General features: G+C 41.7%; 2 protein-coding genes across 2 annotated transcripts in view; both read left to right on the forward strand.

Moving 5' to 3' along the window:
• LOC145458289 (catenin alpha-2-like) overlaps nucleotides 1-3,373 on the forward strand; it is a 102,361-nt gene extending 98,988 nt beyond the window's left edge. The window contains exon 20 of the mRNA XM_080336624.1: nucleotides 2,882-3,373. Within this exon, the coding sequence (XP_080192750.1) occupies nucleotides 2,882-3,016 (135 nt within the window). The 3' untranslated portion in view covers nucleotides 3,017-3,373. The remainder of the gene's footprint in view (nucleotides 1-2,881) is intronic.
• Nucleotides 3,374-5,510: 2,137 nt separating this feature from the next.
• LOC145458299 (uncharacterized) lies at nucleotides 5,511-8,396 on the forward strand. Its single transcript, XM_080336636.1, has 5 exons — nucleotides 5,511-6,535; nucleotides 6,603-6,770; nucleotides 6,835-6,885; nucleotides 6,946-7,044; nucleotides 7,901-8,396. The coding sequence occupies exons 1-5, from the start codon at nucleotides 6,187-6,189 to the stop codon at nucleotides 8,104-8,106; spliced, it is 873 nt and encodes a 290-aa protein (XP_080192762.1). The 5' UTR covers nucleotides 5,511-6,186; the 3' UTR covers nucleotides 8,107-8,396.
• Nucleotides 8,397-12,936: the final 4,540 nt, after the last annotated feature.

The raw sequence follows: 12,936 nt of genomic DNA on the forward strand, positions 1-12,936 counted from the left end.
AACACGAAGAAACGTGTGCCGCAAGTTCCACACAGGGTTAAGAAGCGATGATGCGTGGCCTCAATTTTCAAACTTGCAGTTGTAATTCGAGACCGCGTCATATTTAGAGCACGCAGTGCCACTTTAAGATACTGAAACATCCTGCTATTTTACAAAATGTTCACGGTATAGAATATCTTCTTAACCCGATCGAAACGGCCGGCCTCAAGTCCAAATTTCAATGCATTTAGTAAAATGTTCATAAAATCTGAACCACGGGAGTTGAACCGACACCCAATATATCGCTGTAATCGTGAAACAGTCGCCTAACCAACTGAGCTACTCTCAAAGCGAGAGAGAAACAGGTGATGCCCCTATACCAAGAAGTGTTCTCAACTTTTAGAAAATAAAAGAGAATTTGATTTTTGAATTTGCGACTACGTCATACAAAGACCTGCTCGGGATAGAATCATCGCCTGACTGATTTCGCAAGGATATCAGGATTCTAAAATGACCTGAGTGAGGTTCTTACGATAATACAATCGAGAGTAACGACCGCTGATATAGCGATGGCTACAGTTGGATATAGCGCGATTGATGCCAGGCGTCTCGCATTCGGCGCACATACACGCGCCGTGAGTTATTCTAGTATCGACGACGTTCAATGATTCATTTCACCGCGCCGGTGTATATATTAGCTTTGTACGAGTTACTAAGTACTAGATAGTGCTTTGTCGAAACACACCTTGCTCTTGTACAACAACTAGAACTGAATATATAGTGGTCGGATTGACAGGTAGTCATACCTGCAATATAAAATACAGTGTTTCACTGATATTTTACTGGGCATTTGAAAAAAGATTAGGTCATATTATGCAAGCCTTTTATCGATAATCGTGATGTACACAATCGCTTTGAGACAAGGGCTGTCTATTGAACAAATAGGCACTTTGAAAACCCAGTGTTCACGACATGCGCACCGCAGCAATCAGCTTCGAAGTGCACAACTCGACCGCTGACTCTACACACCTATTTTATTCGCTAATTTGACAATGGACATTGGACATTCAGCCATATTTTGCTTTTGTTCTCTACCATGGGCCAGATCTGAAACATTTTCACCAGAAGTGAAGCCATTTACGGACATAACTTTGCTGTCATATCGATTGCGCGTTGGAGATCTTGTAGCTCGTTGCACATATCATGCTGGTAATGCTGTATTAGTATAAAAAGCAGCAATCGATATGCGTAATCTGTAACAGCGAATCTGCGCTAATCACAACAGCAAATATACTACCGCGTGTTATTGTTTGGGTAATAACATAGTATCGCGGACGTTCAAATGATTCATTTCACAACGTCGGTATATGTAATCGCTTGTCTATCCTTTGTACGAGTTAGTGCCATGTGTTGAAACTAACATTGCTGTTGTACAACACGCGCATCGCAGCAATCAGATTCGAAGTGCGTTCGTGACCGCAGACTCTACATACCTCGATCCGCTAAATTGAAAATCGACATTCAACCATATTTTTGTAAAAGAATTTATTGCATGGCGCAATATATCATGAAATAATGCACCACGTGTGTAATGCAATAGCAAATCGAAATAATAACAAACCAGCACATCTAGCACCAACACATGGAAAAACGTAAGAAACCATTATAGCATTGGCAACTGAAGTTATTGCAATTATATTCGTTGCCCACACTGCAATGATAATAGGTCAACTGCTTTGACAGAGTTACGCCGAATTTTCTTGCCTCTCTCGCGAATCATGGACGAATAAAATACTTTGAATCAAGAAAGTGCATTGATTAGATGGAACCGGGATTTGATGCCTGGCTTTGCTGGTCGTCAAATTTTCATAAATGACCTGCGCGTTGTGGACGGAAATCTCGAGCAGACACGAAAATACTTTTCAATACCAGAATCGCGACCGGAGCATTGATGTGCCGGTGCATTTCTTTTTATTCGCTACTACGGGAAAGACGTGAAACATTTCCACCAGAAGTGAAGCCATTTACGGACATAAATTTGCTGTCATATCAATAGCGGAGATCTTGTAGCTCGCTGAAGAACATCATGGCAGTATTGGTGTATTAGTATGAATAGCAAAAATATTCAATATGCGTAATCTTCAACAGCAACAGAAAATACATTGCTAAAACCCGCGCATGTTATTTCGTAACATAATTTTACTTCCAGTTCGAAGAATCTTCTGTGCGACTAATTTTTGATTATAAGTATTCCAATAGATGGGCAATGGGCATAACCAGCACATGTTAGGAGAAAAGATCTGCAAATGAATTTGATGTCTCGGAGATGCGCTGATTTAGGTCACGGGCGCTGGTTTATCTCACGCGCGCACATTCACGCGAACGTCGTGGCGAATTGTATTTTGCGCAAAACGTTTTTATGTATTCAATCTGCATTTTGAACAGGCTATTCGATAGTATAAGATGTTATTTATGGCTCGACGTATGCGTATTGATAATAGCTATCCATCTGTAATAGTTGTAATTGTCTACGACCAGAACAACCCAGGAAATTTTGGATTAAGTAAAGCGTGTTCGTGAAAATACGCTCAGTAATCATTAATGAGTGTGCCGTTTCGATCGGGTTAATCTTTAGTGCAAGACTTTGATCAACCCCAAATGTTCGCTAAATCACTAAAACATAAAGTCATTACTGAGAATAGTGTTGGTGTTAAAAGATCGAAACCAAGAAACATGATTTTCTCACAAAGCAAAAAGATTGTAATGAATTATTTCTGTACATCAATGCGGCTTCCCCTGTGTGATTGTGTGTGTATTGCCCTCTTCCGAACCTGTTTAAACTGTCTTCCATTGTTCGAGCAATGACTCTCGCCCTCGCTGAACTCTGAAACTTTGCTCACAGGCCCCGGAGAAAAAGCCTCTGGTCAGAAACGAGAGAGGTCGAAAGCCAGCCGAGTACAAGGCGCCCGTGCGCAGACAATCGCAGAAGAAACTCAACCCCGCCAAAGCTCTCAGCGAATTCAGCGCCAACATGTAAACATCGCCGGAAGGTTTTGAAGATTCGGACCAACCTTAGCGGCCGCGCCCGCCGCCAATCATACTTTGTTATGACTGCGTTTCACGTTTTGTATATTAGTGTTTAGATATACGGTTTTATAGCTGAACGACCATTCGTTTTATCATTGTGCGCGTGACTACTTATCTCGCGTCTTGTTGCTTAATTTCGTATAGGCGCGGCGGACATCTTGCTTTTACGTATCTGTAATTATGACGTGCTTTAGGATCTACTTTTACTTTTTAAGAGATCGGTGCTTACTTTTGAACGAAAGCTTACGGTACGAGTGCGTGTCATTGTGGCGCCCAGATCATGGTAATGAAATGTGTAACATTCCAGGTTGCGTGCGTGGTGTGTGATTTCAGGGGTATTCGGTCAGGAACAGAGTAGAAATGGGCTGTGGGCAGGCGTTGGGCATAATCATTGGAGTACTTGAATCTGAACCGAGTATTAATCTTAATGATTCGTGTCGTGTAATGGAAAATCTTATTTTCGGGCACCGAAGTTATACGAGTATTATAATTTCGATTGGTGGTATCTGCAGTATGCAACACGTACGTTGCAAAGGTACACGTATAGTGGAAATGATATATTTGTAAAGTCCTGATTAACCCACAGCGTTGTCACGAAGTGCAAGAAAATAGTTACAGTAAAAAGGATCTATTCGTATTGAAATGAACCCGAATATTTTCGGCTGACACTCGTCAGGGGTAATCGTCAGCAACTAGTAGAGAATTGGAAAGAACATTGTATATCAACAATCGTATCAAATACTATATTCATATTGAAATGAACCCGAATATTTTCGGCTGACACTCGTCAGGGGTAATCGTCAGCAACTAGCAGAGAATTGGAAAGAACATTGTATATCAACAATCGTATCACAAAATATGACGTCACCAGCATGAAATTTCGAATGAGAGAGCGTTCAATGTACTATTTTTAGGTGATACACGAACTCCTTTTGTTGACAGAGTTTTGGTTGGTGTATTTTGATAAAAGTTGATTCCAAGGCACACAAATGGAATTGTGAACGACCTCGACCTACGATTCGAAATCGGTCGTCTCGATAATTATTCGCACAAATCGGATTATCCAACAGATGTTTGCCGATGGATTAGTCCTCGGCGCAGAAAAATTAACCTCATAGGCACACTCGTGCATAGAGCGTTGATGATATGTTCGGGTAACAAACTGAGTTTAGAACTTGACTACATCCGGAAAATCTTACTTGATAACGGTTACCCTGAACACGTCATCAGCCGCGGCATGGAGAGGAAATTAACGCAATTCAACGCAGAAAAACGAGCAGAGCCCACCGCACGAACAATAAAAGATGTTTATATCCATCTACCTTGGATTGGCCCCATTTCCACCCGCTTTGAAAAACAATTGATTTCTGCTGTCGGTAAATGTTACGATACAGTCAAAACCAATGTGATTTTTACAACAACACAACTGCTCCCTTCAACACGCAAAGACGTACTTCCTGCACTTCAACAAAGTAATGTAACAATCGTATCACAAAATATGACGTCACCAGAATGAAATTTCGTGAATGAGAGAGCGTTCAATGTACTATTTTTATGGTACACGAACTCCTTTTGTTGACAGAGTTTTGGTTGGTGTGTTTTGATGAAAGTCGACTCTAAGGGTGGGTTTCAAATAGTCAACTTAATCCCGTCGTCGGGCTTAAGCTACACCCCTCAGGCTGAAGTCGGTTTCAAAAGTGTGACTTGAGGGGATTTCCCCTCCAGCGTGCGCTTAGTTAAGACAGATATCCAAGCCAGCTAGGGGGTAGGCTGAAGTCACCAGTGCTGGTAACTGTTGTGCTGGTTGTTGAAGGATACTGGCCGTTTTTCTGATGTATAGCTTGGCAAATCAGATTAGATCATTGTATATTGCTTTCAGGCAGTTTGGAACAATGTTTTTATCACAAACGTGACAAGTTGATGTCATACCGTTATATAGTGGGATTTACAGGGGAATGCTGCAGGGGTGTTCGTATACTGAACGGATTTCAGGTCAAATGGATAGCCAGAGCCCTGATGCACACAGGACACATCAGCACTTCTTCCATACCCGCACCATATAGTATCAAGCAATGTTCCCCATGACCACTATAACCCGCGATCGCTGGCCCCAATCGATTCAGTTACGAATATGATATGACTGTGGTTACGAGAGAGGGGATGTGATATTTCAGGCAAGGCGTAAAGATGTGCCCTACCGTTGGACTATTTCTATTGTGAATAATAATATATATTAATATCGTTGGGTTATATTTTTCATCTGAACAAGTCACAAACAATGTCCAATGCAATAAGACACAATGCTATGAACAGATAGGAGGATGTCGAACGACACGCATCAGTAGCGATCCTCTACTCTAACATCCACCTCGGCCTAGAGTACCCGATGTCACAGTTCTTTTCGATGTTGATCTTTTTGAACCGGAGACCTTTTTGTTGCCGTAAGAACGGATAAACCTTCGACAGGAATCGAACCGGGTCCGTCAGATTGGTGGACGCTTATCGTTACCACTACGCTATCTCCCCTGCCTATGTGGGTAAACAATAGTCAGCGATGCGAATCCGTTAAGGTAATGATGCTGATTAGTGGTCATGGGGAACATCGGTTAATATGGCACATGTATCGAAGAAGCACCGAGATTAGGTTGTGGCGTCTTGTCTGCATCTTGCTGTCACCTTGTCATTGCAGTTTTCTGACTCTTCAGAATTTCTTGGTTACCTCTTAAGCATGTCGGTGTTTTGACAGTTTGCCTTTGCTGGGGTCATAGCCAAAAAGTGAACGCATGACGCGTCATTAGAAAAATGAAAATATGTATCGTACGTATTTGGTACAGTATGGCCTAATCAACGTTGCACGCAATTTTGCCAGATTGCATGGTTTTTATCTTGATTTCCATTTTCGTCCCACCCATATGAGCGTTGTCGTAAATATGTTCAACCGCTGTTACTTTCAGCAATAGTGCTGACTATATGGAACTTTCATCAATATGTATATTTTTGACTTTATTAAATATTGCTGATGACGTAGGTATTGTTTTTACCAGCATTGTGCTCATACTCAATTTGGTCTAGTTGACTCTTTGGCTATCACCACTCAAAATTTATTATCCTGAACAAGCAATGGCTGGCACTGCACGCGCTCCGAATTTCAGCACAGCTGAAAAAAATGGATTTATCGACTTGATTGGAAAATACCCCGTTTTGATTACCAGCAAAACTAGTGGACAGAGCGATAAGGATTTTAGAAGGAATAAAGAAGCGGCCTGGCGCAAACTTGTCAGTGAATTCAATTCATCAGGAATTGCACAAGTGGAGAGAAATGAGGACAAGTTGAAAAAACTCTGGAAAAATTTGAAGAGCGATTGTAAAAAGCATGAGGCGCAACGAGTACGGGAGCAAAGAAAAACTGGTGGTGGAATACCTGACCTTCAACCAACTGCATCAGACATGATCTATGCCAAGATCAAAAGTAGGTGCTGCAGTAATCCATCATTCCTTGTGTAGACTACATAATAATTCAGGATTGTTTTTCACAGGTTTGATACCAAGTCAAATAAGTAGCATCCCCAGTCAATTTGATGATGATTCAATATCAGTACAAGTGCAACAAGAGTCATATGCAGGCTGCGAAACACAAATGGAGGCGCCATCTTTCAGCACCACAGAAAATGTAGCAGGCATAGAACTGCCATGCTCTGAAATAGGTCTATATATATCTGTATATACACTTGAATGGTGATAACATGATCTAATACGATTTATCTTTAGGTTCTTCTGAAACTTCTATGGTCGAACTTTTTTCCGTTCCGACACTGAACCGTAAGTATACAATACAATTTCTATTCACTGCTTGAGAATTTACTGGATATTTTCTGATAGATCCTAGTTCACCTGATCTGTCAACGTCTGGGGTTGCAGTTGGAACTTCAACTTCTACTTCTACTTGCTCCGTCATGAACAATCCACTACCAAATCAAGGTAAATTCGCATTCATTTCTGATTTAACCATTGTCTATTTCTGGGATGGCCGGACATTTGTGCGGCCGTCGACACGTAATTCAATTAGTATGTGCTTGCGGCCGTCAACATGCAAATTGAATTTCGGAATTGAGAGATTTTAATTATTCTTGAAATTTTCAATTCGGCTTCATTTTTCAACTACAATATAGTAATTGAATTATGCAATCTGATCCCCAGAATATAGTAGCCTACAGATGCGAGCAGCAGAGGAAAATAATTCAGAATAGATTAGAATAATGCAGAAATAGATTAGTACGCAGTTCACCGGAAATGGACACGGACAGATAAACATGTGTAGTTGACGTCCATTTTGTTCATTACGTCTAGGTCCTGGAATACGGCCATAGACTACACGAGAAATTGAAATGCGGCCATATCAGAAGTAACTTTCATGTTATGTTACCATGGTCATTGGTCATTGATCAGGGTATAACGTGGATTCAAAAATGATGGCTATTCAGTCCGTGTACCAGGAATATTCAGAACTCTGGATATCCATGTTTCAGACGTACGAAACTGTGTTAACATCCCTATGCTTATGCAACCAGTTACAATTAAGTTTCGATTCACTTGAATTTTTCCAAATAAGCATCAGGGATCTTGACCACTATAATTATGAAAACCCGCTTTACTTGCCAAAGCATGATAAAATCACTTTTCGCAGACCAGGAACGGACTTGAAAAGTGCTGGTCTACGGACCAGAGGTTGCCGACCCCTGCAATCAACTGCGGAATTTTGGACATATTGCAGCAATATAAATATCAACATTTTTTTTAAACTCATGGTATTTATCATTTTCATCTTTCCAAACAGCTCGCTCTAAGCCTAAGGCCACCTATGAAGAAATGAGGTTGGATGTACTAAACGCTAAATTGGAGGAGAGCAAGGCTAAAAAAAGACTCCTGGAAAAGGATTTGGAAATGAGAGTTACGGAGACGAGAATGAGACAAATTGAGCATGATCTCAAAGTGAATCATTATAAAAAAAAGTCCGAGATGCTGGACAAAAAGTATCAGTGAATTTTTGCTCACTGAATCCAGTGTCTGATCCAATTTTCTGTATACTTCGTTCAATTTCGTTGACACGCCATTCTTTTCTTGCCGAGGTTTTCCACACTGCTCATGCTATCCTGTATTGCAATTTATAAAATTGATTCCACCGTTTTTCTACACCGCTTAAGCGCTTATGCTATCCTGCTATACTGTTTTATGCTATCCTGCTATACTGTGTTAAACTTACTATCAGCCGCTATGCGAATTTTCATTTTTACATGACACACGCAATAAAGCTCATGTTTGTTTCTTTGTAATTGAAATGGAATGTGTAGAAAAAGAATATTCATGGATTAGTTTGAAAAGTGTCTCAAAATTATGCTTTGTCGCTCGGATTGTCCAGAAGGAGTCGATGCGACATGAGGGTGGTCTGAAGCATCTGGTTCGAATACGTCATCAACTTCCGTTTCATCAGTCATCTGTCGTGTCCGAATTGCCAGATTATGAAGGCAGGTTATGGCCACGACGATATTCGTGGAATTGCTGAGCTTGGTCCTCATCGGTATAGCTAAGGCGAAAAATCTTTTTTTCAGCATGCCAAAGCACTGCTCTATGCGAGAGCGGGTTACAATATGAGCGTGATTATACTTTTTTTCGGCAGATGTTCTTGGTGATAATAGTGGTGTAAGTAAGTAGCTCCTCAGTGGATATCCATTATCCCCAAGCAAATATCCATCGATTTGATTATCTTCGAATCGATCACGGATCACCGAATTGTCAAAGATTCTTGAATCGTGACAAGATCCATACCAACGTGTGACAATGTTTGTTACGACTCGCTGTGCATCACATATCATTTGAACGTTCAATGAAAAATAACCTTTTCTGTTCCGGAACACCTCTGCATTATCACCGCCAGGGGATATTATGGGTAGATGAGTACAATCGATTGCTCCAACAACGTTTGGGAAGCCTGCAATGTCATAAAATTCTTGCTTTACTTTGGCGAGGTCAGTAGGAAAATTCAAAAACAGGAGCTTCTTGCGGCATATGGCACGGGTAATTTTGTGAATGCTTCTGTGAGCAGTTACTTTGCTTATACCAGCTAGGTCACCATCAGTCTGTTGAAAATGGCCATCCGCGAAAAACCGTAAGGCGCAAGTTAGTTGTAGTATTGGCGGAAGAGCATGATCTCTGCAGGTCAATTCTTCATCATCTTTCAACAGCCCAAAAAGATAGTGAGTTGCGTCTTTTGAAAACCGGAATCGCAGTCTGAACTCGTTGTTCGAATACCTTTCGAAGGGGTTCTGAACATCTGCGAGATACTTTCTTGGCAGTCTGTACTGTTCATCATCATCGTCAGTAAATTCCAACAACTCCAGCAATTCCATAATCCTCCACTGATCTCCTTTCATTCATCCACGAGCAACTCAAAACAATAACAATCTGGCCTCGGTTCCGTGTTGAACTCGCTACAGCGACGAAGTAGACAGTAGTTACTCGCAACTAACGGACTTGGCCGAGCGCGGCGCCAAATTGACATTTGAAACCGAATTAAGACCGCCGTCGCCTGGCGTCTCGGCCAAGTCATTCACTGGCCTTAAGCCAGGTCTAAATTAAGACAACTTTTTGAAACCCACCCTAAGGAACACAAATGGAATTGTGAACGGTGTGTGCCTTAGAGTCGACTTTTATCAAAATACACGAACCAAAACTGACTACTTTGACCACCTCTGGACACGCTGATGATATCATTTTTGTTTACAAGCGTAGCTGCCTGGTTCTGGTTTGTTTTATTAGGGTTACCATACGTCCTCCTTTCTCGGGAAGTCGAAAATGTCCTCACGACGCCCAAATGAATGAATGAAGTGATGATACTCAACTGTCCTCCATTCTAGCAACTCGTCCTCCTTTATTCGAGTTCAAGTTTATTCATAGAGAGAATTTATTCGGTCCATGAACATTGATAATACACAGATGGATAAATACAAAGCAAAGTATATATAATTCAGAACCAGCCTGTAGCGAAGGGATCGGGAGATCATCAAGTCAGCTACAGCCTGAAAGGATGGTTGTAATATGAAACGTATCACAGAATATAACACATTTGCAAGCAAAAAATATAACATATTCACAATGTATCAGAAACAGATGAAAAACTAAGTGGGATCACAGTAGGTAACCTAAATAGACGAGATAACACAATGGCACTGGCTACAGGAACACAAACTAGGCTAAGAGATGCTGATTGACAAATTTATAAAGAATGTTCATAAAATTTCATCATTTCAAAAATCACAGGACTGCAACACAGGGATTGATAAGAAGGTGCCAAAACGACTTGGAGTATTCAATAATCGTCGATGAGTTAAGTTTTCATCCGAACACGACACACACAATGCACAATGCGATGTAATGAACATATAGGAGGATGCCGAGCGACGCGGTCTTTCAGACTGACATCCATCTCGGCCTACACTAGGGTGCCCGATGTCACAGTTGTTTTCGGTGTTGATCTTTTGAAGCCGCGGCCCTTTCTAGTACTTTCCAGTCCCGGTGAGTACTTTCTTTCGCCGGGTATTTTTCTGGGCTTTATGGCGCCGTAAGAACGGCGACGGCGGGGGCAGGGGAGTCGAGATAAACCTCCGACGGGAATCGAACCGGGGCTGTCTGATTAGTGTGGACTTATCACCACCACTACGCTATGTCTCCCGCTTGTCTTTGAGATCGGACACTCATCTGGGCCTAGGCGATGTGAATAGGAGGGATGCACACTGAATGGAAGTAAAAGAAGAAAGTATAAATTTATAAGCGACAAAATCAGGTGGCATGTGACGGAAGGCGAGATCGATATGTCAGGTCGTGATCCGGTAAATCCTGAGGGCTGACTAGTTTTCATTAAGAATAAATTGCTTGTAACGTGATCATGACATGCTCGAAGACTGTCGGATGGCCGGCAGAAGACTGTTTCACACTTCAGGTCATTGCTGTCATAGCCAGGCGATTGTACATCTACAAGCACGACTAAAAAAGCCATGAATGACGCCGAAATCTTGAATTTGGACGTTCGAGTGTGTCTTTCGGGAGTTGAGTTGGAAACATGATCCTTTTTTAGTCAACCCAATAATATTTCTTGTAAAGCTTTTCAAATTATACGTCTTCCTGTTCGATAACATAAATTTTGCGATTTTCACCAATTGTCCTCTTTTCCTAATCTCGAAATAGGAAGACCCTAAGTTTATTAGTACCCTTTCATCTTCGTCCTTCACCCATTCACACATGCAATAAGAAACTAATTAACCTTGGAAATGCTGTTGTGACATATTTTAATGTGTGTTGGTCGCTGAATTCTGGATCCAAGCATTCTCACCATATCCCCAGAGGCCCAGATCAGGTAAAATTGTCTATGTTACTAACACGCAAGACCGTAATTGCCGCACTGCAAACCCCCCAATCAGGGTGGGGGCGAGCTCGAAGGGGGACCAAAATTATTTCGTCAATTAGCACAAATTATAGAGTTTTTTGGGGAAATTTATGCAACTTTTAAAATAAATTTTCGCGCTACGAGCGATTTAATGTTGCCAAATGTCTGGGTTATTGGGAACTTCCCCGCCACGATGCACCAAGACATTTACAGTTCTAGGCCTTATAACATGCGACTCCAAGACGTGTGCCAGAACGATTGGCGTCGAGAAAACATGGGCCGAAAAGGACTGCCCTTATGCTGACGGAAAACTTATACATATGCCTATGTTTAATTGTGGATAGGCGCTTAAATGGCTGACGCCGAATGTTCCTGCCCTGGCAATCTGAACCTCATAGGACAAATGCCTACCCGCGAAGAAAATTTAATTGCCAGTGAAGACATGCCAATTTGAAATCTAGTGCGTCTTTTAGTTTAGTACAGTGGTTCCCAACCTTTTTCGACTCATCGCCCCCTTTTGAAGCTCCACGCCGATCATCGCCCCCAAATATTGGGAGCCGAAAAATGGGCATACAAACTGGGATCACCGGCGAGTTGACTAATAAAAAAAGGTAAACTTTTCAACTTTTCGGCTCGACCTCGAAATTACACTTTTGCAGCTAAATTTTCGTGAGCTGACTAAAAAAGGGTCATTTCTCCGACTTGATTCCCATCAGGACCGTAACAGCTATTCGTCAGCCCCCCCCCCCCCCCCCCCCAAAAAAAAAAAGTTGATCTTGGGCCCCCATAGGGTGATAAACCAAACCCCAGAACCCCTCAGTCAGTGGGCTTTACGTCGCTCCATAGCAGATAATGCCTATTTCATGTACTCTTTGGTGAGTCACCGTATTTCGCCTAAACGCGCGACAAATTTCTATAATTCATGTTTGAATCGGTCAATATGATCGGGAATTGCATATATATTGCTATCAATTTTTTATCCTGTCTCAGTTCACGTTAACAGATTTACCGGTACAGCTGAGTGTGGTGTGATGGAGTTGGAAAAGGTAGGACCGCTAAATAATAATTAAACATCTTCGGGCGAACCCGTTGTTATATTGACTTCGTTACATGATGCTATTTCTTGACCTCCTATATCTGCTATGTCAAAAGATATGGAATCGCCAAAACGAAACAAACTAAAAGACGAACATGGTTTCAAATTGTTATTTCTTTACTGGCAAATAATTTTTCCCTGCGGAAATGGCATTTGTTCTGTAGGGTTCAGATCGCCAGGACAGGAACATTCGACACCAGCCTTTAAAGGCGCCTATGTACAATTAAACATATATGTATATATATCGGAGTTTTCGGTCAGCCGAAGGGCATTCCTTTTCGGCCAAGGTCTTCTCGCTGCTGATCGTCCTGGCACACTGCTTGGAGTCACATATGTT

Source organism: Botryllus schlosseri, chromosome 16 (genome assembly GCF_051294905.1).
Source record: "Botryllus schlosseri isolate E-star chromosome 16, Bs_hap1, whole genome shotgun sequence".
In the NCBI taxonomy this organism is placed as follows: domain Eukaryota; kingdom Metazoa; phylum Chordata; class Ascidiacea; order Stolidobranchia; family Styelidae; genus Botryllus; species Botryllus schlosseri.

Coding starts and splice junctions, on each gene's coding strand:
- LOC145458299 (XM_080336636.1), top strand. CDS start 6,187: ATGGCTGGCACTGCACGCGCTCCGAATTTCAGCACAGCTGAAAAAAAT. Junction 6,536..6,602: donor GATCTATGCCAAGATCAAAA/GTAGGTGCTGCA, acceptor TGTTTTTCACAG/GTTTGATACCAAGTCAAATA. Junction 6,771..6,834: donor ACTGCCATGCTCTGAAATAG/GTCTATATATAT, acceptor ATTTATCTTTAG/GTTCTTCTGAAACTTCTATG.